Source organism: Scophthalmus maximus, chromosome 1, assembly GCF_022379125.1.
Source record: "Scophthalmus maximus strain ysfricsl-2021 chromosome 1, ASM2237912v1, whole genome shotgun sequence".
Classification (NCBI taxonomy): domain Eukaryota; kingdom Metazoa; phylum Chordata; class Actinopteri; order Pleuronectiformes; family Scophthalmidae; genus Scophthalmus; species Scophthalmus maximus.
The window spans coordinates 12217827-12242923 of NC_061515.1; the positions used below are offsets into that span (position 1 = coordinate 12217827).

The 25097-nt window shown below is 43.6% G+C and overlaps 1 protein-coding gene across 9 annotated transcripts; it reads right to left on the reverse strand.

The window, feature by feature from the left end:
- Positions 1 to 39: 39 nt before the first annotated feature.
- On the reverse strand, positions 40 to 24876 carry atp8b2 (ATPase phospholipid transporting 8B2). 9 transcript variants are annotated; one of them, XM_047332726.1, is made up of 32 exons: positions 23554 to 24876; positions 23165 to 23240; positions 22104 to 22289; positions 21149 to 21561; positions 15585 to 15643; positions 15353 to 15466; positions 14541 to 14639; positions 14344 to 14405; positions 14117 to 14189; positions 13749 to 13819; positions 13572 to 13651; positions 12881 to 13039; positions 12718 to 12806; positions 12315 to 12511; positions 11628 to 11748; positions 11148 to 11235; positions 10799 to 10833; positions 10521 to 10680; positions 10233 to 10421; positions 9287 to 9402; positions 8844 to 9008; positions 8348 to 8459; positions 7469 to 7574; positions 6269 to 6512; positions 5863 to 6046; positions 4386 to 4609; positions 4207 to 4290; positions 3816 to 4061; positions 3545 to 3683; positions 2998 to 3128; positions 1559 to 2155; positions 40 to 1458 (listed from the first exon to the last, which is right to left on the reverse strand). In XM_047332726.1, exons 4-32 carry the CDS (start codon positions 21171 to 21173, stop codon positions 1360 to 1362), a joined length of 4068 nt encoding a protein of 1355 aa, XP_047188682.1. In that variant the 5' UTR covers positions 21174 to 21561; positions 22104 to 22289; positions 23165 to 23240; positions 23554 to 24876; the 3' UTR covers positions 40 to 1359. The 9 variants fall into 9 exon arrangements, with proteins under 9 accessions (XP_047188682.1, XP_047188692.1, XP_047188685.1 ...); XM_047332736.1 differs by having other exon boundaries at positions 21149 to 21216; positions 21375 to 21561; positions 23165 to 24876; XM_047332729.1 differs by lacking the exon at positions 22104 to 22289 and having other exon boundaries at positions 21149 to 21216.
- Positions 24877 to 25097: the final 221 nt, after the last annotated feature.

Sequence of the window (25097 nt, forward strand, 5' to 3'; positions counted from 1 at the left end):
TACATCCTGTAGTTTTACTGTGCACAATCGACACCGTTAGACTTTTTTGGCTTTGCTCCCTTTTATTTCAATAGAACTGCTATTTTTTTTTATTATTTGCACACAGCTCAAAATATCTCTTACAATATTCTCCATTTGTATTTGAACCCCGGCCAGTGGAGAGTGATGCCACACCACCAAGATGATGTGGTAGACTGAAGGGTGCTTGTGGCACGAAAGTTTTTTCATATGGTTAAGATTAAAACACAAAAGAAATCTCATGTTGTCATTTCTTTTTGCTCTAATTCAACGCTTCACTACTTCTCGGACCATCTTACACTTGAGTTGCGACGTGAAATGATATTTGCATGGACACTATGTTTCTCTCACGTGAGAGATAATGTGTTTGTTGACCAACTTTTAACAACTTTTTCCATTCCTCTGCTTAACCTACTTATTGTATTTGCAATGTGATGGGATGCTAATGCTTGACTGATGGATCGGGAATCGGGGAAAAAGACGTCATGAGGATTAGACTTTTGGCATGATTTCAAATAATTTAAAAAAAGATTACGAATAGAAATTTAAAGCACTTTTGAGGAGTATGAATCTGCACAAAAAGTGACAACATGTATGACTGAGACTTTGACAAATAGCTGTGACAGCCAGACTGTGGCGGTGTGAGTCATTACATGAGAGGTACATAGACATGATCCGGGCCTTTGTCAGACCAAAAAAAGGCCTCACTTGCAAATTGAAGGAGAAAAGCACTGAGAGTTTGCTTTAAGGTACATTTCAACTAGGCCATAATAAAACACATCAATATGATGTAAAACAGAAAACATGTAGAGGTAAAACAATTATCAAAACATATACATTGAGAGAAAAATTTAGCAAGAGCCTTGCAATGTTCTGTAACTTAAGGAGCCGTTCTCACTGAGAACTATAGTCAACACAGAGACAAAAAAACAAACACATGTACATATTATAATGTCTGCACGTCAATGGTTTAAAGTTACTGCTCATTCATTCATTCAACTAACTGCTGATTTTGAGGAATACTGTGCGCCTTAGCTATGAATGAGACTAATCTTTGCAGAAGTGAAAACAATGTTTTAGGTAATTAATTAGTTATCTCGACATCTGTTTCTGCAACTGCTGCAGTGCAACGTGTATAGTGTCGATCTCATGATGTTCTGTCATTGTACGCCGTGGGAACATGTACAATCATTCACCATTAAATCCCAACTCATAGTGGGTTTTACTACAGTCCACGTCCTCTCCATTTCTCAGTATATCTCCAGAAAAGCACAGAACACATTCTGTATGTGCCTGCAAACAGCTGACAAACAAGTGACTCCTCCATTTATCAGGAATGCTTCACTCAATTTGGCTGGTTTCCTTGGCAACGGAGGGTGGGCCATGGCTGTTGGATCCACTAGTGCGAGCTGCAATACCCTTCCAACCAAACAGAGCTTCCTATTGGACAAAGGAAGAGTAAATACAGGATGTTATGGTTTTATATGCGTTGCAACCGTTTTGTTAATTGATATATGAAATGGAAATGACAGCATCTCACCTGCACAGTACTAAGAGAGAGTGTCCAGCCTCCAGGTGAGTCTCCTCCATGGCATTTCACCGCTGAGGAGTTGAAGACGCCGGCATTCGGGGCCTGAGCTTGACCCTGAGGTGCAGCTGCTTCTGAATCCGGCACTATAGCTGGTGGGGTTTGTGAGGATGACGACGGAACAGGCTGCGTATTTTGGGCGGGTGCTGTGCCCGTTTCCTGCTCAATAGGTGTATCTTGTGAGCCGCCCAGAACAGAGGAGGAGTTTGAGAGTGGAGGAACTGACCCAGAGACACAACTGGGTGCTGGACTGCACTCCCCCGAGGTGCTGGGCGGAGTGTGCTTCTTCCTTCGCAGCGTGTCGATCCAGCCGGAGCTGTGTCTGGAGGCAAAGGAGGCCAGAGCCATAGACGAGAGCCTCATGTTCTTTCCCGAGGTGATCAGCTCTCCAAAGCCCTCCTGGTGGGCAAAGGCGTAGCCTGACCTCCTAGAACCACCCCGAGCGCCCAGACGACCCTCTGACACGCTGCCCGTGCCGCGCCAGGCACCGCCTACGCTGCGGCCAACTGGCTTCCGCTTCTTCTGCCGCACCAACTGAGTGTAGCGCACCTGGGGCACGGACAAAGGAGAGGAAGGGGGGCATCATTTCTAGTGACATGTCATTGATGGTTAAACGCAGTCTACCTGATCATTAAAGACAAAAAGCATGCAGGTCACCTCCAAGGTAATTCAAAGGATCTCACAAAAAATCTTCTCTGCTTCATTTTAAGCCCCTTTTATTTATTCAAATGTTAATACACTGACTAATATTCAGGGTTTCTAAATGTTCCCATTAATGTCTTTCTTGGTTGCTCCTGGGCCACTTGTGTACCTTGCATTTTGTTTCCCATGCAAATTTTAGTTATTGTAGGCCCTGTGCAGTAGTTGATCAAACTGACACTCAAACTAGGAAAAGAACAAACTAAAAAAACAACAAAAGGAACTTCTTTACAACCCTGCTGACAGAGCCTCCCAAAATCAGCTTCTGTCATTAGGGTCCACTGTTCAAGTCAATATTTGCACGGTATTCAAAGTGCATGAGGCTACTGATGGTAAGAAGTCATCTTACACAGACAAACAGGTACGCACGCACACACACACACACACACACACAAACACACACACACACACACACACACACAGCACAACACACCACAACACACACACAAGACACCACAACACAACACACCACAACACACACGCACACACACACACGCACGCACGCACGCACGCACGCACACACACACACACACACACCACAACACACAGATCAAGCATTGGTACGTGTGCAGTTAATCATTGTCAGTTTCCACCTGACATGTTGGAGCAGATGATACTGAGGTATGTTGAGATGAAGAAGATGGAGACATCAGTGAATTTGATATTGTGTGTTTCTCATTGTGTTTTCTCACCGTGTCTGAGAGTTGAGGTTTAAGGTCCAGCTTGAGGAAGCGGAATGCCAAAACTGGAACTATGCATATTGCTGTTGCCAGCGCAATAGTTAACCACACGACTGGCTGCAATAACGTGCTCTGGGCACTACCTGTTCTTACACACACATATAGATAGACACACAGAAACATGAACAAAAACACTATACATACATAATATTAGACATTTTTACTTGATGATCTCACTCAGATTCCTCATTTAAGGTGTGAATATAACACACTTACAAATCTTTGCACGTCTTCATATATTATATTGGTGAGCTGATATTATCAATAGATATATTATTACAGGCAAAAGTAATGGCTGCATTTTTTTCCTTTTTTTTATCTTGTTCGGTCTTTTTGCTAAGTTTGCTATATTCTGAAATGACTTCCAATCCAATTTCAAGTAAGGCTTACTGTTCAAAATGTATTAAAAATATGTGACGCATTATTGTTCATCATTATTATGTGTAAATTAATGTTGGCTGATATATGATCTCTATTATCTCTGAAAATGGGGACTGACCTACAAAGTGGAACTGATTGGGAAAGATCCTGAAGAGCGACTGACTGTGCAGGGCGAACATGATGGTGAAGTAGGAGCCCAGAGAGCCCCACACACACACATGGTTGATGACCGTCCAGAAGCCTGTGTCGAGAGCGATCTACGCACAGAAGCACACGCAGAAAAACAGCAGAGGTGAATAGAAAAAAACACAACGACGGAACGAACAGCAGCAGAACATGGTGGTTCCCAGCGGTAATGCGAGTTAACACCACTTTGGGTTTTTAAACACCTGCACGCTGACCACAATGACCAGTGCTGTCGCTGTGGTGACGGCGAAGGTCTGGTAGTCGGCGAGGGGCACCCCGTTGCTCTGGGAGGCGTCAGACAGGACAGCATAGGGGACAAAAAACAGCACCACCGATGTGTATATGCCCTGGGCGATGCAGATGAAGAACTCTTTCTTGTTGAAGAGCAGGTTGAGCTGCCCGGGTTCGTACAGCTTAGGATACTCCAGACTCCTGTGGTCAGGAACATCCTACAATACGGCAGAAATCGACATTGATTAAAACAAGTGACAGAGAACTCAGCAACATTCGTGGGGTTTCTTCTATTTCATACATATGTATACATCATATGTAGTGTATTTGTAATCTCCATACTTAGTGATAGTTTGAACAGACCTGGTCAAATATCCCCATGGCCAGCACAGGGAGGGATGTGTAGACAATGTTGTAGAGTGTGATGAAGTACTGATCATACACAGTCTACAAGAGAGAGGAGACACACACGCACACAGAGAACATCATGACTGTGATGTCCTAACCCCACGTGTGTTTGATGTTATGTTATCCTCTCTGACCTGAGCAGAGAAGCCACAGAAGAAGCCGAACCAGAAGTGCACCATGGTGAAGGCAAAATTCTTATAGAAGAAGTAGCAGAGGAAACGGCACATGCGCAGGTAGGACCAGCGGCCGTGGACCAGCAGGAGACGCTGGAGGAAGCGGAACTGGGAGAAGGAGTAGTCGCTGGCCAGCACGGCCTGGATCCCCTCTTGACCTGAGATACCAACTCCAATATGAGCGCCTGGAGGAATGGAGAAGAGAGGTGCACGGAGAAAGAGAGAGAAATTAAGCCAAATGAAGCAGTAAGAAATAGATTTTTATTTTTAGCTTTATTTACTTTGTGTTTGATTTGGAACTATCTCCATACAGTAAGACTTCAATAAATCTCCCTTTCCAAAAAAAAAGAAAAAACTAGGAAATTCAGAATATTAGTATTAGTAGTAAATATAAAGGGTTTACAATCTAGGTCAAGTCTAGATTTAATTAATGTTAATAAGTTATAAATTTTACAACCCTTTCCCACAAGGAAACTGATACAGGTTCAATTGACAGTTTATATTCTGAAGACCGAAAGAGCTACAGTAAATCACTCGTAAATTATTTCTCAAGGGTTTATCAAGATTAATAAAACAATCCGTCACATTTAAACCCTTCATAAAGTATGATCTATTAAAAGGAAGTAGAAATAGAACCAAAACAACCCATCCCATCACTGCTGCGCTGGCTGCGTTTCCGAGACGTATTCATCTCGACATGATGTACATATACAGACGGTCACAGAGGGTGAGGCAACAATTACAAAACACGGAATATTACAAAAACATACTTAGAGAAATAGAACATGGGGTTATTGTGTTAACCTCTTCACGTCTAGTTACATTATTCTGTTTCCACTTAATCAGCATCAGGTTAGAAAAAACAATCTTGCTAAACACTGTGCGACTGTAACATTCTTTATCACACTGTTTACATTTGGTATACACTTAATGAAATACTCAAATACAAGACACTTAAAAAGTCAAAGCTCAGATCAACATATTTGGCATCTTGGAAAATTTGGGATTTTGAATAATAACAAAAGGGAAATTCTGCAGGTTTGTTCAATGTGTATCTGCGCCTTATGGGCTCCTTATGACTGGAAAACCTGCACGTCAACACGGTTTTGAGGAACGCTCAAAACATTGACGACGCTGAGGAACCAGTCCTCAAATCTATGAGGACATCACACCTACTGCAACACGCATTTCCACACAGCTAAACCTCGCTTACGTCAAGGAGATTGACAGCTTCTACAACCATACTTCTGCTGACAGTTTCCACCCAAAGGTAGACACGCCACACACACACACACACACACACACACACACACACACACGTGGCAATACCCTACTTCTCTCTTTCTCTATTTACCCTCCATGTCAACAACAACCCGGTTACACGTCCTTCTTTCCTCTCTGCCATCCTTCAGTTATCGATCACACCTGCATAACTCACTTTTGATCATGCTAACGTCGTTCGCGCCATCTCCTATAGCCAGAGTCACGGCCTTCTTGTGCTTCTTGATGAGCTCCACCACCTGCGCTTTTTGCAACGGCGTGACCCTGCAGCAGATGACTGCTTTGCACGCGCACGCAGTCGACAGGAATTCCGTCTCCATGTCTGCCTCGAGAGCGTGGGCCTATTAAAGAACAGGAGAGAGAGAGTCAAGAGTTAAAGGTCACACGGGGTCAGAGTTGCAGCTTTGGGACACAACTATTTCAGGAAGAAAAACATGGTTTGTTGATAACATATTTCTGGCAGCTCGCTATTTCCTGACAGTTGACAGTTACATTTTTCGTGGCCCCTGCTAGTTTTGCATGTGCAGTCATGAGAGTTAACTGCATGAGAGTGTTATTCATACCAGACTGTGACCGTTGATTATGAGGGCGAACTCTCCAGAGATGTTGTCCATGAGGTTGGAAGGAGGTGGAGGAGGAGGAGGAGGTGGAGGAGGAGGGCACGGCAGCTGTTTCGCTCGTCCTCCTGTACCATCTCCTTCTCGGAGCCCGTTTCCGGTGAAGTATGCCTCCCCCCATCCCTCCATCCCAGCCTCCTTCACTGCATCTCTGGTTTGTGACAGCTCAATCATCCTTTCCCTCGCCCTCCTGGAGAGGAGGACAAACAGACTCCACATCGACGGGGCTCGTTTGTGTCACGAGAACAGCACCAAGGCACAACGGAATATATGAAGGGGTTAAAAGAAGAGATGGGAGAGGAGGAAAATAGACACAGAGCAAATAAATCAAAGTAGAGATAAAAAATAGGAAGGTAGCAAAGTTGAAAAACAGCAGGTCAGTGAGGAGACTGTAGTAGGTTGGGCCCCGATCCTAATATTCCTGCTGATTTTATTGCTGAAGTTGAAGATGTTTATTAAGATATTTAAGATATTTGACTTGAATGGTTTAGTGTCCCCCTTATTTAGCGTTTTTTTGTTTTGTTTTCAGACCAAGGTTGTGTTAATACAGTGTCGTGTGAGAATCTCTTTCCTATGAACTCACCAAGGCAAGTTCCTGACAACTTTCATAATAATGCCAATAAAGTGAACTGAGCTAAACTCAACTCAACACTTTTTGTTGTTGTTGTGGGAACTGTTGTATGCAATCTTTAGGCAATGCAAACTTTGGAGAACCACATATTAGAGCAATACAGTGTGTGCCCATCAGTGAGAGGCAGTCACATGAGCAGGTGACTGAACTCAAAATATAACAAAAAGGGCATTTGCACCACTGGCTGTGCATACGGATAAGTCATTTAGTTTTTAATAATAATAATAGTTGGGTTTGTGTAATGTTAGTACCCAAGGCCACTTTACAGAGTTAGGAAAACAAAGAAAAAACGAAATAAGACAAATGACATGCTTAAATAAAATTTAAGCAATAGATTTTGATCAGTGTTTCTCATACAGTTACTGGAACACTGTGCCATAACAGCTACATACGCCAAGCATGCTTTCACTTCTGGCGTATGTTATTTTAGCTCACAGTGTGGATACTACAGTGTAGATACAGTAGACCAGGAGGAAGGTGGACATTCGGCCGTCCTTCCGGTCAAGGACACCGACCTGAGCTCCTGCCGCACACTCTGGACAGTGTGTCCACTGATGATGAACACCTCCGTCATGTCATCTGTCAGCATCTTGCACGAGTAACCTATGTTGACAGCTGTCTCTGTGTGAGAGAGTGAGAGTGGTTTACTGATGTGCAGTGAAGCATTTCAGCCAAACTAAGTGGAGAACAGGTACCAGAATTATAGTTCACACAGATTCCAAGAGCAGTGATACGTTCTCTTACAAAGTGACTGACGGCACAAGTTTGAAACAAATTTGAGCTGATTATTAAGGAGTTATAGGCTCATTCAGAAAGTCTAGCAAATGCTCAAAATCCTTTTCAATCATCCTCGCTTAGTTCCATTTTAATTTTGTTTCAGCTTTCAGCTCATTCACTGTTCAACACCTCAGTCTGCCAGCATTCTCTTTGACCCACTCTACGTGCTCCTGCAGCCACAACCTTGTGCAATGTTCAATCTGACTGCCTGATGTTCTTTGTGTTGGAAACCTGATTTCAATATTGCCTTATCTGTATCCCAGTTGCTGTTATTTTGGAGGTCATCTATGGGACACTTGGCCAGATGTATGCAGATGGATAGATTTTTAGAATTTGAATTTCATAGTTCCAAGTTCTTGCCTTGCCCAGAGGAACTTGCAGATTTAGCAAGCTTTACCCTGCGTAAACTACATTCTCAGACAACAGAAACCGAGATGTGGGCATGCATGAATGGTTGAACGCACACAGAGGTACTGGCTGCAGTAACAACTGACGTCATCAGTGCACACCTCACCACAAATATGTGGATCCCTATTTGTTTGAACTTTTGCTACTTTTTTAAATCAACAGCATGCAAGCTGCCCCTGACAATTGTTGTAAAAGTGGGTGCATCTCACCCTGCTTGTCTCCAGTGAGAACCCAGATTTTAATGTTGGCCAGAGACAGGACAGCGATGGTCTCTGGTACACCTTCCTGCAGCTTGTCCTCGATGGCTGTGGCCCCCAGAAGCTAAGCACACAGGCAGGCAGACATAGAGACACACACACACAAACTTCAGTATCATAACAGCTGGAATTCGAGAAGGATTTAAATGCGATTTTAATGTTATGACTTTAATAAAGCAGTGGAAAACAGGTTACCTCTAATCTCTCTCATTAAATCAACAGTCTACTAGATAAGTCCCTGCAACAAGTTGACCCAACAATTTTTTTTCAGCTAAAGTAAATTAAAGGATTTTCTCTTAACAAATTAACTAAGATCCCTTTGTATTTTGTTTGGGGAGGGATATGCATGTTGGCTGAGAAACCAATGGTTACATGAAAGTCAAACTGCCACTTAAAGGAAACCCCCTGAATTGGAGCCACATGCACATTCTCAAACCTAGTCACTGACCATCATGTCTTGCTCTATCTGCTCGTATGCGGCCGCCAGCCGGTCCTCTCTGCAGTCGGTAGCCTTGTCAGCGCAGCGGTGGCTCTCGGACCACGCCTCCCACTCGTCCTCTGTCAGGTCCCTGTAGGCCAGGGCCAGGGTCCGTAGACCATCCGCTGCATACTCCTGATGTGGATGTAAACGATGACAAACGTAGACAATAGGCAAACGTTGTGACATGAAGATACAAATGAGGAGAAACAAAGACATCCTACGCATTGATGATATTCTATTTCACTATTATCGTTGTTTTTTTAAAGGCCAAAGCAACGTCTGTGTTTGCCTCCTGTCATGGTGACACACAATATCTGATCAGGAAATGTTACAGCTGCTTCGGAGTGTGCAGACACCAGATGGCAGCAGAGCTTCGTCTAAAAGTGGAAGCACTTTGTGTGTCCACTCACATTGAGATGGTCTGAGGTGATATTCGTCAGTTCCTGGTTACAGGGGTGGAGTCTCTCCAGCAGCACAGTGTCAGCTCCTTTACAGTACAGACGGATCCTGCCCTCTGCGTTACGCACTGAAAAGGAAAAACCGAGAGTTATGAAGACAAAATACTCAAAGGAATCAATATAATCCTGCATCATCTTCAAATAACCAGACTCTTCTTTCTGTCTCAGCTGCTTCAGAAAAAAAAGGCGTGCAGTGGGTCACACAGCGTGTCCATCTGAATATTGTTCGGCGCTGACGAATGGAGTGTGTGCTCAGACCCTTGTGGCCTCACTGCTCTGTTGCTAGACCAACAGTTGTTGCTTTAGGCAAGAGTGATTTATGACCACTGATTTTCTGGGAAGCTTTCCAGCCTTTTAGGAGAAGATAAATCACAGGAACACACAGTAAAATCTCACGGAGGAATAAAATGTAAACATGACTAATAGCTCATCCCCTGTCAGCAGGTGGGAGTGTGTATCATAATCGGAACATGTATTTGTGATTCAAACACGAATAACTGTCTTTAACAGTGGCGTTGTACATCCAATGCGCTGCCTCTTGTGATTACAGTCTCTCTCTCAGTCTCTTCACATAAAGTGAACTGAAACATTTCCTTCTTCTGAGCACACCACAATGGAGGTGGTGCAGGAGGGTAGACACACTACAAGGCTTATTGAATATGATTTTCACCATATATACAAGGGGGAGAGTAGTTTAGGTCGGTGCTGGTCACTGTAGTTACAGTAAATGAGATAAAATGTGGATAAAACTCAGAGGAACTTTTTACACTTCAGTTCGTTAATGTTGCTTATAATATGTTTTTATATTATAATAATCCATATTATTGATTAAAAAATCGTCTGATTTTCACCAACCGTAACACTAATAAAGATACATCAAATGATAAAATCTGTGCACCTATAACAGACATCCTTTTGCGTATGTTGTTGAAGTCCAGAATGGCGAGCAGAGTGTAGGTGGCGGGTCGTCCCATCTCTGTGGTGGAGATCGTCCCTGGCGTTCGGGAGCGAAACACAAAGCCGAAGTTGCGAGCTGCTGTCACTAAGGCGCCCTCATCTGGAGACTGAGCCTTGTAAACCAGCTCTCCTGGTTAGAAAAATACAATAATAACATATGATGGAAAAATGAATGATGGACAGGTGGTGATGTGCTGGTGTCATCCCCCTCCCAGTTTCCCCTCCTCACCCTCGCTCTTCTCCTCACTCATGACAGTGTGACAGAGGGAAAGCAGGCGGAAAAACTCCTGAGTGTGCAGGTCTCCCACTTTCACTGATTCCAGCAGCGTGTCGTCATAGAAACAGAAGTCCAGGTCTGCCAGGGGGTTGAAGGGAGTAAAGTCCAGTCTCTGAAGACAAATGGAGGGTCAAGATAATATGCTGTAAACTACTGGTAACTACATATACATATACATTCAATATATTTGTTCATATGAATGTGTGTATATTTTTTTGTAGGCTGCTTACCTTTGGCTGAGGACCAAGTGGGTCTGTAATTTCACCTGACAAACATCAGATGTGTAAGATTTGTTGCCTTTGTATTTTCCAGTTAACTTTTATAGAATTAAATTTTCTTTTATAATGTTTTTTTAAAAAAAATAAAAAATGACCTGATATTTAGTTTGAAATAACAAGGATATTAACATGACAGCTCTATAAAATAGAGCCTACGAATTAGGTTATTTGGAGAAAGTGTTGGTTACTATGGTGAGTAAGTACCCAAGTAAAGATTAGGAAATATGCTAAAATGGTATAAACTGTATTTGCACACCACAAGTTCTACTGTACACGTGTCTGTGTTTAAGTGTGCACTTACCAAATGTCTGTCCATTGATAGAGCACTTGTTGAAGCTCATGATGTTCTGAGTAAGAGTTCCAGTTTTATCACTGAAGATGTATTCAACCTAATGAAACAAAAAACAGATATATTCTTACTTTTTTATGTTACTTTAGTCTCACTGTTACTAAAAGATAGGATTAAAAAAAGTTAAAAACATTGTCTTTTGAAATAAAAAGGCAACGCAACGATATTCTGCCTTATAATCAACCTAAATGTTGAAAAATGCATTTCTATAAAATGTTGTAAAATTCTTAAAATGGTGGGGAATTTCTCACCATTGCAATTGAATTTAGATTCAGCTTATTTCAGTAACTGCTGGATTTTTTTTCTTTTAATGAATGTAAATGGAAAATTGATTTTGAGAAAAGGAATCAGGAGCTTTAGAAAGCTAAGAAAAACTAGGATGAATGGACAGAACATACAGGAAATATCAATATCACAAGTGTGGATGCCCACCTGGCCCAGCTCCTCGTTCAGAGTGGTGGTCCTGGCCTCAGCTGCCGTGTTACACTGTGAGCAGAACATGTGCTGGTCCCAGTTGATGAAGTAGCTGTGACCAAGCCTGATCACCTCCACACTGACACACAAACAGGAGAGAGAGGGACGGGGTTGCAGAACCAGTAGCGTTAAATGAAATGCTGACATTCAGGCAATGATATAGTTAACCTTTTATGGCAGTACCATTCACATCGCATATAAACTGTATTTAGGTATGAGGTTGTACAATAAGCACTTATAATTTAGCTTTTTTTAAATATATTATAGATCTAATATTTATATCGTATTTATTGTCTGCATTATCTGAAATGTTGTATTTTAAGAGTGGCAGGTGAAATAACGTGACGTTTCTGTAATCTGCTTTAAAATTAATTTTAATCATTTTAGTAAATCTATTACTCATATTCAAAATACACATACTCCTGCTCCTCCACACAAGATACTGAAAGTAAGAAAGTCACTGCATTTGAATTTTTTTTTTTTATATATATATATGCATTTATATATAAGATATGAACTTACTAATAATATATCATTAAAACCAGAGCATTATTAAACCCCAAATTAAATTTTTGTGTTTTATATATATGTCTTTTCTATGTATTTATTTTTACTTATGTCCCTTACTTGTTGAATTGTCCTCACCTGACATACAGAGAGATAGGCACCACTGTGTTGAGGATGATGACGTAGGACCAGAAGGAGAGGAAGGCATTGAACAGAAAGTTGTCCACAGGAGGGTCCCAGGGCAGGTAGCTCTGAAACAGGGAGCCCACCTCTCTCTCCCACACAGCGTTACCAATGGCCAAGATCACACCCATACACACCAGGAAGCCAAAGATCTGACAGAGACACACAAATGGAGAAACACAGTGAGGGTAAGGTGTCTAAATGTACAATCAGGTATCTCACAATTGGATCTTTGGTCAGTTGAGCCCAAATTGGGATAGAATACATGATTAGAGGGGATATAGGAAGCTAGATTGAAGCCACTGAGATCATGTCCTGAAATAGTTATGTCATGAAAGTGAGAAGTGGGATGTCCTACCCAGAGGACCAGAGTGTTCATCAGGCGATCGATGCTCGTGCGCTTAAACTTAGTGCGGCCGCTGTTCTGCATTAGCTTGGTATCTGGGCCTGGGACAGAAACACAGAACGTCAGACCGGTTGCATGCATCACACACATGCATGTCACACACAGACACACCCACCTGCAAAGATGACCAGGCCATAGCAGGCTTCCGTGTTGCGGAGGACACATCCTCGCAGCAGCATGTTCTGGTTGGTAAGGGTGTATTTCTTGTCTCTCCAGTACAGCGTCCCACAGAAACGATCCAGCTTGTTGTTGGGAGGCTCACACACCACCTCGCCTTCACACACACAAACGAGCACGGGCAAACAAAAAACACACAAACACACAAATGCAAATTAGATGCTATATCACAGACGTCCACCAAATCCAATTACAGCGCTAGGTTTATTTTCCCAGCTGTATGATGTAGTGTCGGATTAATCATCCTCCTGAAATCAGGGCACTGTCACACGCTCAAAAGCTGGAACACACACACCTTTCGTAAGTCGATATGAGGGGAAGTGTGATTTGCTGCAGAAATGCATTGAGTGTGTGCGTGTGCCTGTGTGTGTGGGCGCGCAGTGCTGATATGAAACTCTTTGTTTTTATGTGCTGGTGGGCGCGTGACGATAGGCTGTCGTTCAATGCTGGCAGGGGAGGGCAGAAAGTGTAGGTTTGTTTTGCTTATGTGCGAGAATGTGAGGGTGGATAACATTGGTGTCAAACACACAAGGGCAAACTGAAAAAAACCAATGACCTTTACATTTTCAAAAAGGCGAACCAGGCCAGAAACCGAGGGAGAGGAAGATGACATTGTTTTCAATACTCACCGTTGAATGAAGAAAGGTTGTTCTGGTCTCCAAGTTCAGATGTCACCGATACCGACTGACGCACCTTCATATTGGTCTCTCTGCAAGATAATACGACAACATGCAGCGCTTTAGATGTGGCGTGGCAGATTGTGAGGTGCTGTGCGTCGATCGGTGAGGTGTGGCGTGTTTTCTGACCCGTCCAGCTCGGCTGTCTCGATGTAACAGAGCCCGTGAGGCTCACTGCTGGACAGGAGGAGCAGGTCAGCCTGAAAGTAGATACGATAGGTCAGGTTGGCGTCCACTGCACGGCACAGATGGCACAGGAACAGAATTAGCACAGATGATTGTGATTACAGTTTTTGTGTCCTCTAATGAGGCAAATACTGAAATCTACTGAAACCCATTTAGCATTATAGCATGATACAGTATAAAGAGCCACAATTCCATGCAGATCTAAAGTGATAAGACAACCCAAATTGGTCCACTGCTCTACTGATTACAGTGTTAGTGAATGCATGTGTGTGCGTGTGTGGTGCAAATCACTGCATTGGACACACACTTACTGCCACAAACTGGTTGTTCTCCAGTTTGATGATATCACCCACTCGAACATTCATCCACTTCTCATTCTGAAGACTGCAACAGCAAAAACCACCAGAAACGTTAAAGAGAAACTGAGTTAAAGGCGCTGTGACATAGACCAGATAAAACTTGAATAACGAAGACTCAATTTGAGGTGCAACAGTTAAGGGAAGTGCTCCGTTGTAGAGAGAAAAAACAGCAGACTCACAGGCCACGGATCAGGACCTGAGACTGACGGTTGTTCACTTGGTTGTCGCTCTTGTGACGAAACTGCGGGAGACAAAGATCACCGTGAGCTTTTCAGGAACTGAGTCGAGGCCACTCTGAGTCCTTGTAAGGTATTTCACTGTAATGCTACCCTTGCACGTGCAAGATTTTCACGAGTGCGTGAGAAAACATGCTCACATAGTCGTCCGTGGCATCCTTTACTGCAGTGATGGTCAGCACCAGAGCTAAAGGCACGATGGTAGTGAACCAGGAGAGGGAGGAGATCTGGGGAATCAACTAGACGGAGACAGAGAGGTTGATCTTCAGGTTAGTTTGCTACACCTGACCCAAGCCACACAGCGGACCACTGAGCTCCTTATGAACCTGAGCGAACATGTCTGTACCATACATACTGTAACAATAATCTGCACTAAACACAATGTACAGTCCTAAACAAATGTAGTGAACAAATTAAATGTTGCCCTGCTGGTGTTTCTGGAGGAAAGAAGTTGATGATTCATCCTCTGACGATTATGATGTCTGCACAAGTCCATGGTAACCCACGAGATTGTTTTTTACGTGATGGACCGACACTGCCAACCCTAAAGTCATGCGGCTATGGTTAAAAATCAGCAAAACTGTGGTAACACCGTAACATGATTGTGAAAGGTTTTCATATAACAGTGTTTGGTAGGAATTACTTTACCATGCTTTTTTCCATCAGATCCCTCAAATTCCCAAAGCTATTAAGTTAAGTTAACCTATAGACTCCTCTATATTATCAACCTTTACTGTTAGAATTAACTTGTAATACATTTCTGGGTTTACGTCTTAAACCAGCTACCACTTTCTGACACACCTTTGTTTTTCAGAGATTTAAACCAATAACTCTTTGGCATTTTACACTCCTACTGTCCCCACACACAAGGATACAGATACAGAGATCTTTCTCTCTCCTTCTTTCATGCTTACAAGCCTCTTACAATCCCTCCTTCACCTTGTCTCCTCACCTGCAGTATGAGCAGGAAAAGGAAGTAGGTGTTGGCTACTTCCTGGAACTGCTCAAACAGATTGACGGGCAGGAAGGTGATGATGTTGTACTTCGATGTCATGATGCAGTTGCTCTGGATGATCGGAGGGGATGCAAGAAAAAGTTAAGATGAACTGTTTCAAAGATGGGAAATGTTTAAGTCCATATTTTGCAACACGTAGTGAAGAATATAGTCCAGGAGACTCACTCACCGCATACTGGAACTTTTCATTGTACTCTCTGTCATTGGCTCTGACCCTTCTCTCCTCCTCTGCAGAAACACAAGATGCAAAAATGAAACAGGAATATACAGAAAGAAAGAAGAAGGGTGCTTGTCTATGTGTGTGCATCTATTTTTAAATCAGTGAAGCTGGAGTGTGTTTGAGGATTATCAATGAAGACAAATGGCCAAAAAGAATCGCTATGTCTCACGCACTCACGTAAGCAAACTAATCCCCTCGTAATTAACTGCTGCCTCTGCTGATGAGCGGATGTGCAATCTGGGACAGAGTGTGTGTTCATCTGCGTGAGTCAGGACTCATTACAGGTCGCCACAGATGAACGCTGTTTGAAAAGTATAACAATATAGATTACATCGAACTACAGTCGTCAATCTAGAGAGAGTAGAAGTTAAACCATGTTAATTTCTCCAGCTCATATACCTCTCCCCTCCTGACCCTGCTCTTTATCTTCTTGCTGTTTTTAGGTTTCTGTTTGTGCTGACGCAGATCAGTTTTGGAGTTCCCCTCCTCCTCCGCCAGGCCATTCTCCTCTAATATTGATGAGACTGCTTTTTAAATGAAATGACTGGCCTGTTTCGCACTGGGCTGTACACAGCTCAGTGCACGCACGCACACACACACACACACGTGCAGATGTGAAATGCAGGGCCAAAGCATTTGTTATGCACAGAGGTACGGTAGCCATAAAGTCTGACTGAAAGCCAGTGAGGCGCCACAGGAAGGGACATCACACAAAAAAATCCATTACCCCAGAATCACATGCAAAAACAAAGACCCTGTGGTTTCCTGTGTTTCTGCAGCAGCTTGAAGTCCTGTTTCACTTTGCCCACGTCACACCTCACATCTTCATCTCTGTTGTTTTCAGGGCTCACCAAACATACACGGCTCACTCGAAGAGATCCCATAAGAGCTTGTCACCATATGAGACAGATTTGTTTGGGCAGATGAGCTCTGGTCGGTTACAGACCAGCAGGGCTGTTTTCAAACAAAGTCAAGAAAAAAATCCCCATGTCTAACTCTGTTATATATATATATTCAAAGTTTGTAGCATATGCTAATATCTGGTGAGAGTTCCATGTGTGAACAAAATGGAGGATGTGGATCATTTACTGTATCATGGTGTTTATCATGTTGATGAATAGTGTAATACAGTGCATTTTCTGGAAAAAAAATAGCAACCAGACAGAAATGTTTGTTTCTGGGTTAATCCAGGATGTGAAATGCCTAAAAATGTAGATACTTCATCACATTGCTGCCACAAAGCAGTCCTGCTCATCGTTTTTGACCACAATGGATTATTATACCCAAACATATCTAGGGATGTCTATCATAAAGTGTACAAATAGTATGTGTATAATATGTGTTAGACCTCACGTGTATCAAAGGATAAGAATGTATAAAAAGCAACATATAGGGATACAGCTCAGGGTTGGTGTTATTTGATATGTCCCCTCTTGTATATAATACAATATCACATTTGTCAGACACAATTCTCCATAATCTATTCTGTTGAAACTCCAGCCCTCTGCTCTTTCTTCCCTTTTCCCTCTGGCACTTCTTCACTCTATCTGAAGGTTGTTGTGTCACCATCTGGGGCAAGTGTTCACCGAGTAGATCTGTCCGACAGGCAGTGCCAAGGCTGCATTGACCCTGCGTGAAGTAAGCCAGGTAAGCACAGAGTCACCGGGGCTTCACGGCACCCGATGTCTCCAATGTCTGTCCCACTCGTTCCTGTGCAACCTGAATGGGTGAGCATCTTTAGCAAACTGCCCATTAAGTGTTTACTGTCTCTGAGGGCTTCAAGGGCATCAGAAGCCCAGACGCAGACTATCCGCTGCGCAGCAGGTCTGTATAGATCTATAAAGCATTACTGAGAAACGTTGAGTCGCAGACTTATACTGTCCTGCGAGCACACGGTCTCCACAAGCAACTGAGAGGTAAGGGAGTAAATAAATATTGATTCAAATAAAGGTTCTTAATGTCACACTATTTTACACAGAATGACTAACTGTAACCTAAAGCAAAAGCTCTCATCTTCTTCCATCCACCTCCTGTCTCTTTAACACTTTTCCTCCCCATGGCTGGACATGTGACGGCACGTGCCACAGAGTCCCCTCACGTTATAGTGCAGACTGAAGTCCAAATGACGACCAAGGAGCTCAGTCAGTCTGAGCTGTGGGGAATGTTTTTGTCCCTGGCATGAATAAAACCTAAGTCAGGATCCGACTCTGTGGAGAAGTGATCGTCGCTCACTGAGGGCTGATTTCATTAGATCTAAACCGGAATAGGAGAACGGTCTGCGCTCGTGCGCGTGCACACGCATAAGCACGCGCGCGCAACCCGGTGATCTAATTTGCTGGAAAACGAGTAAGTGACACAGTGACAGCCTGATGGGCTGGAGGTCAAATGAAGGCGCACATCCAGCATGATTTGTGATGGTTAAGCTAAGGAATAAGGATACAGACGAGGCAGTGCAGCCACAGCAGAGGCTGGCGCCTGGAGGATTGATCAGTGTCTCAGGCAGCAGATGCAAGGACATCCTTCCCTTGTGTTCGCAACATTCAAATTCAGATAAACTCAGATTGGTTTTCAGTTTTCAGCTTTCAGCGGTTAACAGCTGATACTGAGCAATGACTTTGAGTCACATTAGACAGGCTACCAAAGGACTGAAAACAAAATTTTTTCTAAAAAAAGAGTCAGACTAAGCAAAAACAGCAGACTAGCAGTGAAATCCAGATTGACATATAAGAAGAACAGCAGATACAACTATTATTAGATCAACGTTTTCAGTTGATCCCAGATGATAATGTCCAAAGTAGTGATCCGGTTTAGAAAACCGTTATTAAAGGGCTGGACAAAAAGGGGTACATTCCAAAAAAAAGTAAATGGTGACATGTACACACGTGTTTACAGAAACACATTCAAGTATAGAACGGGGTGAGTGAGATGAGGGAGTGTGAATTCAACTTGGACTTGGTTGGGATGAGAATGAGGCATGATTTATTTGGAAAAACACTGTAATGCAGTTTGTGCAATCTGCATAGATGAATTCAGCAACACAAAGAACAACAATGTCGAAGACAAAATACAACGCGCATCTGGAATGAAACTGTCCAGCCGCATCCTTAACTGTGGCACCATCTCCTACCTTTCCTCTCCTTTTTTGATTTGCCTCCACCAAGTCCTTTCTGTTTCTTTCTTTGCAGTGGGAGAACCACTGGAAACCATTTCTCCGGGATTTCTTTCAGTACTGTCATCTCTGCTCTGACTTCGACAGTCACCGTCGGAAGCTTGTTTAAATACGCGCTGTTTCAGTGACGGATGACCGCCACATCTCCGCAAGGACGCGGGGATGAAGCTCCGGAGTCCTGTCCCGACTTCAGCCAAATTGGATTAACCGCGCACTGTCCCGTCCCTGCCTCTCTGTTGCTCTCGCTCTCACGCGCCACACACACACACACACACACACACACCTACTTTCGCAGCAACACTGAGGTCATTCTTATAATAAAGTCCGACATCACGGGCTCTTATTATTCTTCTTAATTATTTAAAAATCGACTATGTAGCGCGTACGTTAATTTACATCGCCCACATTTCTTAAAGCCTTTGACTCCTTGTTGCACAAACGGATGTCAGTTGTTGTTGTTGTTGTTGTTGTTTTTTAATAAATTCTGACGACAGCCGGCTGATCACTTAAATGATGCGCGCACGTGCAACGTCTGCATCCTCCTATAAGTTTCATCCACAGCATAAACAACACTGTCCTCCTCTGCGCATTACGTAACCACACAGGCTCTGCAGTTGATGCACGTTGCCGTGGAAACCACCTCTGCAGAGCTCCCACAGCTGAGCGATTCAGTGGATGAGGAAACCGGGCGCCATTGTGGATCTGCGCAGTGTGCGCAGATAATGGCGATTGGAGCCCGCCCCTCGTGTTCGGAGCCAAAGTGGCTCGTGCAGTACTCGAGTTTCATTCGAAGGTGCACTGCAGTGGGCGGGGCCAGGCAGGTGCACGGGCATGTGCTGCTGGGCAAGCCTCGTGCCCACACTCACTTCTCTTATGCGTTGGTCTGATCTTCCAGAAAAAGTAATGCAGGGGACTTATTACCACCGCTTCATTCAATGCATGGTTGCAAGATAACTCATTTATTGATTTAAGATTGATAGACTGGCACCTGTCCGGGGTGTACCCCGCCTCTCGCCCAATGTCATCTGGGATTGGCTCCAGCCAAAAACTCAAAAATCCGACTTAATTGAAATAAAATTGTAGTTATCCAATGAAATTGGCTCGATAACCTAATTTCTCTCTATAGAGTTAAGGATTTCAGGTCCCCTCCCCATTGCACATCCCAAATGAAGACAATCAAGACGCACAAATATCCATCATGATATGCAGTGGATAAGAATGACTAAGTTTCACTTGTCAAATCTGCTCAGCTAGAGAGAGCTACTCATCTGTGCTGTGGGGAGGAAAAGCATGGTTCAATTTCTGCTTTTTCATATAATTCACATTCACAAATAAATATTGCCCTGTAGTTCCATTGTAGGCAAAATGCATTTCAGGATATTAAGCAACCCATAAAATGTAATGTAAATAATTAAGACAGTGTGTTGTCATCATTACTCACAAGTTGGAGACCTAAGTAAGTTCACAGGTCTTCCACTGTAAAATTACAGCACACTATCTTAAAATAATCTTCACATATTTACATTACATTTTATGGGTTGCTTAATATCCTGAAATGCATTTTGCCCACTAAAATCTGAGACTGACATTCTGCCCTGTGTGTTGTCCCTTCGGCACTTAGCAAGAAGCAGTTTGTATCCACACTGCATGAGGAGACAAGTCAGAGTAAATTTACAACCGGCATTACTGTACGTCTACTGTCCTCACCGTGATCTGATTTTACTTTTTTATGTTGAGTTTACACATTAACACACAGGATCACTAATACACCTTGTGTTTCAACATTAGTGTGAGTCATTAGGAAGACGGTGTGGCAGGTGAACAATGTTTTACTTTTCACACCTGAGCAAAAGGCGTTTACAGTAGAATATGTATACAGTATCTTTTTATTTTATCAGGTGAGTCCCATTGACATTACAATATCTCTCTTTCAAGAAGGCAGTCACAGTTCACAGACAAAAGCAGCACATGATGAAGACATACAACAAATGTACAACATTCTACTCACAGGACAGAAGGTAAATACAATGAGTTGGGTTTAAAAGCAATTACAAACTGGTGAAGAGTCAGGCCAGAGTCCAAGGCCGTTCTCCAATGAACAATGAGATGAAATGTGTTTCTGCCAACATGTTGTTGTTGTGTGTGGATTAGACACACAGTTGCACTCACGCTTGTCTTGAGTGCGAATCTCTGAACACCTCAAGACTAAGTTTGGACAACCATATGAGAATCTATCCTCCATACACCCCGTGAGCATTTTTTCCATCAAGCCACCAGAAACAGTGCCACGGAGGAAACTAGATTAAATGGTAGTGGAGTGTGTTGTTTAATGTCGGACACTGACCTGGAGGTAACCTCTTTCTGAACATCTCCACTTTGCCGGCTTCCTTCGGCTATGGCCCATCAGACTGTCTGCAGAGGGGAGACAAGAGGTGAAGGAAGAGAAGCAGTGAGGAGGACACAGTGGAGAGAGAGAAACGGCTCATTTTCGATGAACACAACATCAGGTGGTGCACTTTATTTTCTGTTTTTTTTTTGGTTTGTTTCAGTGTGTGGAAAACTACACTTTCCTCGCTGTAAATAAGTAGAACTCAGTCAGACATTACAGCCACTCCACAACAGCTCACATGCTCACAAGACCATCTCTGGTGTTTTAGAGCCATAATGAGGAAATGACATTCAGCAGAGAGCTGCATCTGTCTCCGTGGCACAGTGTGTCTGGGGACTGGTGGCTTGGCCAGATCCTCTATCAGTCTCCTAATATGGTGGATGAAAAAGAGCAATAGAGTGAAATTTTCCATGCACAACAGAACATCTTCTCTTCTCTTCTCTTCTTTTCTTTTCTCTTCTGCCTCATATATGGTCTTCTCACGTTCCCCTCTAGACTCCACCCCCACTCTCTCCACTTATGCTGACCTGTTAATCTTACACACCTCACAGCTTTCACTCACTGGGTTTTTATCTCAGCTATAAGTAACGGTGGGGAGGGGCAGAGAGATGAGAGGCGATGAGGCTACAGAGGCGAGGCGCTGTGCATCTTTGTCTCAGGTTTGTATAGTGCACGGTACTAAACGGCATGGCAGACGGCGGCTCGAGGCTGCAAATGACCAATCAATACTCCGCCTATCTCCACGCGAGTTGTGCCGATCAGCTTTCACCTAGAGTTTCCAGCATCGTCTCTCGCCCTGTCATAGACTCCTCTCTTTTATTGCATTTCCACTCGGTTTCTACTCGACCCATTTTTCAATATAATCAAGTGCAGGGAGTGAGAACGAGAGCCGCTTGCCATGTTCTCTCACCTCTCTCCTCTCCAGCCTTCCAGTTGCCATGTCCCTCCCTCCCTCTCGCTCTCCATCTGTGGCTCTAGCGTCTTGCGTGACCCCCTAGACCTGCAATGCCCTTCTGGAAACACCCAGGGACACACTGAATATCTGAGCACCTTTCGTGGCATCTGGGCAGAATTCATCTCTCTCCCTGGAGTCTGGCTGAAGATTTAGAAGATGTGGAGCAAAACAATCTGTGATGAAATGTGTGGCTTTCAGCAGCAACAGCAACACCATCATCTTAAGCATAAATGTTCTGTTTAACTTTACAGCACGGATTATTCATAAAACGGTTACAAAGTCATGTACTTTCTCTCTCAGGAAGCAGCTTGGACACTTCTTGAGCAGAGAAAATACATTTCCAGATAGACAGGTATGCTATATACATATCAAATTCACATACATAACAGGCTAATGTTGACCTCAGCGTAATTGACGAGGTTTTCAATCTCATTTGGTGAACTACATGGTCACTTTACTGTTGATATTATCATAAGGAAAGCAACCGACAAACCAAGACTACAATAACAATAATTCTGTTAATGTTAGAACATTATGCACTTGACCCGCTCTGAGGTCGGACTAATTCAATTACAGAGATTTGTATCTTTTCTGCTTTACTACCATAATAAATATATTCGCTGTGATATCTGAGTGACATCCTGTTAAAACGGATCACAGGGTTGCTATAGATCACTGTCAGGAAGGAGGAAGGAAGAAAACAACTAATCGAAACAGGTGAAGAGTCATTACATTACGTAATGCGAAGGCAGATTGAAGTCTTATATTCCTTGAGGAGAAATTAAATTCATTGTTTATAAGTCGTCCGTTGTCTGATGAGCGTCGGCTCTAAATACACTTATCTGTAATATTCGAGAGGGCAGTGATTATTTCTTCCTTCTGGTACGGTATAATAATAAATCGCTGCTTGATATCTGCATGACATGCCATTAAAAAACAAATGAAAACACTGTGGGTCAGTTACAACAAAGGGAAACAGCAGGAGACTAGAAGAACTCTGTCAAACTTGACCTCACCTGTTTCCTTACTGGTCCTTTTGCTCCACTTCTATTGGAGTAAATGCAGTTCATGCACCAGTGATGTCTGGGGGCTCTGCAGAGACACACCACGAACTTTCACTCTAAGTTTTAAGGAACACGAACGTCAGGCAACACTAACTTCTTCACATGCGGGTGAGATTTTTTTTACTGTATCTCTACTGTAAGCAGCACAGAGTTGCCTCAGTGGAAAAACATCCCATTGTCCGGCGCAGTAATGGGAGCCGAGCACTTCCCAGTGAAAGACGAGACGCGCGTCAAGATGCCCGGCCAGCTGATGAAGGAAGAACCGCGCAACGGCCCATGGATGATGGGGGCGGATGTGATAAACCCCCGCTCCATCATCCCCTCGGGGAACGCCAACCAACCTCTCCAAGTCGCTGTTACTCGTGGGCTTCTGGCGGGGACATGGTCGTCGCTCTCCTCGTCGAGGTCACGGTGAAGTCGTGGGGCTCGAGTCGGAGGCGACGCGGTGGTGATCTGAGGCCACCGAGGTGGGAGGGACGAGCACCGGGGACGAGCCGGAGACACTGAGCCGAGGAGGGGGGGAGGGAGGGGGCTGCACCTCCGTCACCTTCTCCACCTCCATCCGAAGCTCCTGCACTCAAGACCTCATAAACCCAAAGTCATTGGGGATCGGACATTTCCCTCAGCATCACCTTGGATGGGATTGTGTGCCCGCTGTTGGGAAAACACAACTTTACGCCATTTGAATTGAAGCTGTGACGGAAGGCGTTTCCTTTTCTTATCACTTTGTTTTTCAAAATCCACACATACAAAACATCTTTCACAGCTGCTCTAACAGCCAGATCATGCACTTTTCCCATGTGCTTTTCACCCCCCCCCCCCGTGTCCTACCGCCCTCTACTGCTCAGTCGGCGTTATTCCACCTCAACATCTGCAAGCATCTGCCCTTCTTGCAAACAATACTCAAACATTCATATGCAAACTTGCACTGCATCTGTTTATTCAACTATTACAATTTACAGCCAACATATGATATCATAATATTTATAATGGTGTCAGAGAATTTCAGAGAAGTGATCATATGACACAATCATTTACTGCTACAGTGTCCATCCACAGACATTGTGTTTATTTTCTTTCTATCCAGTAGATATATTATGTGAGAATCCCTGGGTGAAGGTGTGGAATGTTATGAAAAGCTTTCTCAACTCCAAATGGAAATCACAGATCTTTTCATGTTTCATTATACAGCAATCTTCTCTGATAACAGAAATCTCACTTGATTACAATAACATGTGATCCTTTATGATGCTAGTTATGTCATAAAGGACCAGCCACGCTTATCCCATTTCTTAACATTTTTTGCTTTGCTTTTGTGGCACATAGGACAACGAGTGAAACAGCCTAATCTATCTTGTTATCTTGTTGTCTAGCACTAAAGCTGATATATTGTCATTGCCTGAAAAACACCAGTACCTTGTATCTCTGCCTTCTGATGGCAGCAGGGCTCGTGTAAAAAAAACAAAAACAAGAAAACAATGTGGCTGCACGGTGGTGTAGTGGTTAGCACCTTCGCCTCACAGCAAGAAGGTTCTGGGTTCAAATCCCGAGCCCTGCTGCCATCAGAAGGCAGAGATACAAGGTACCGGTTCAACCAGGGCCTTTCTGGGTGGAGTTTGCATGTTCTCCCCGTGTATGCGTGGGTTCTCTCCGGGTTCTCCGGCTTCCTCCCACAGTCCAAAGACATGCAGAATGGGGTTAGGTTCATTGGAGACTCTAAATTGACCGTAGGTGTGAATGTGAGAGTGAATGGTTGTCCGTCTCTGTGTGTGGCCCTGTGATAGGCTGGCGACCTGTCCAGGGTGTACCCCGCCTCTCGCCCAATGTTAGCTGGGATTGGCTCCAGCGACCCCCTGCGACCCTTAAATGGATAAAGCGGTAGACG

Bases quoted from the DNA above. Each gene is read 5' to 3' on its own strand.
- atp8b2 (XM_035629928.2), bottom strand. From the start codon at position 18,871: ATGACAGTACTGAAAGAAATCCCGGAGAAATGGTTTCCAGTGGTTCTC. The intron at 13,040-13,571 runs GTGAGTATTGAA...GTGTGTGTGAAG, and splicing joins CAACCTTTCTTCATTCAACG to GCGAGGTGGTGTGTGAGCCT. The intron at 3,684-3,815 runs GTGTTTAAAAAC...TTCTGTGCGTAG, and splicing joins TCATTGTGGTCAGCGTGCAG to ATCGCTCTCGACACAGGCTT.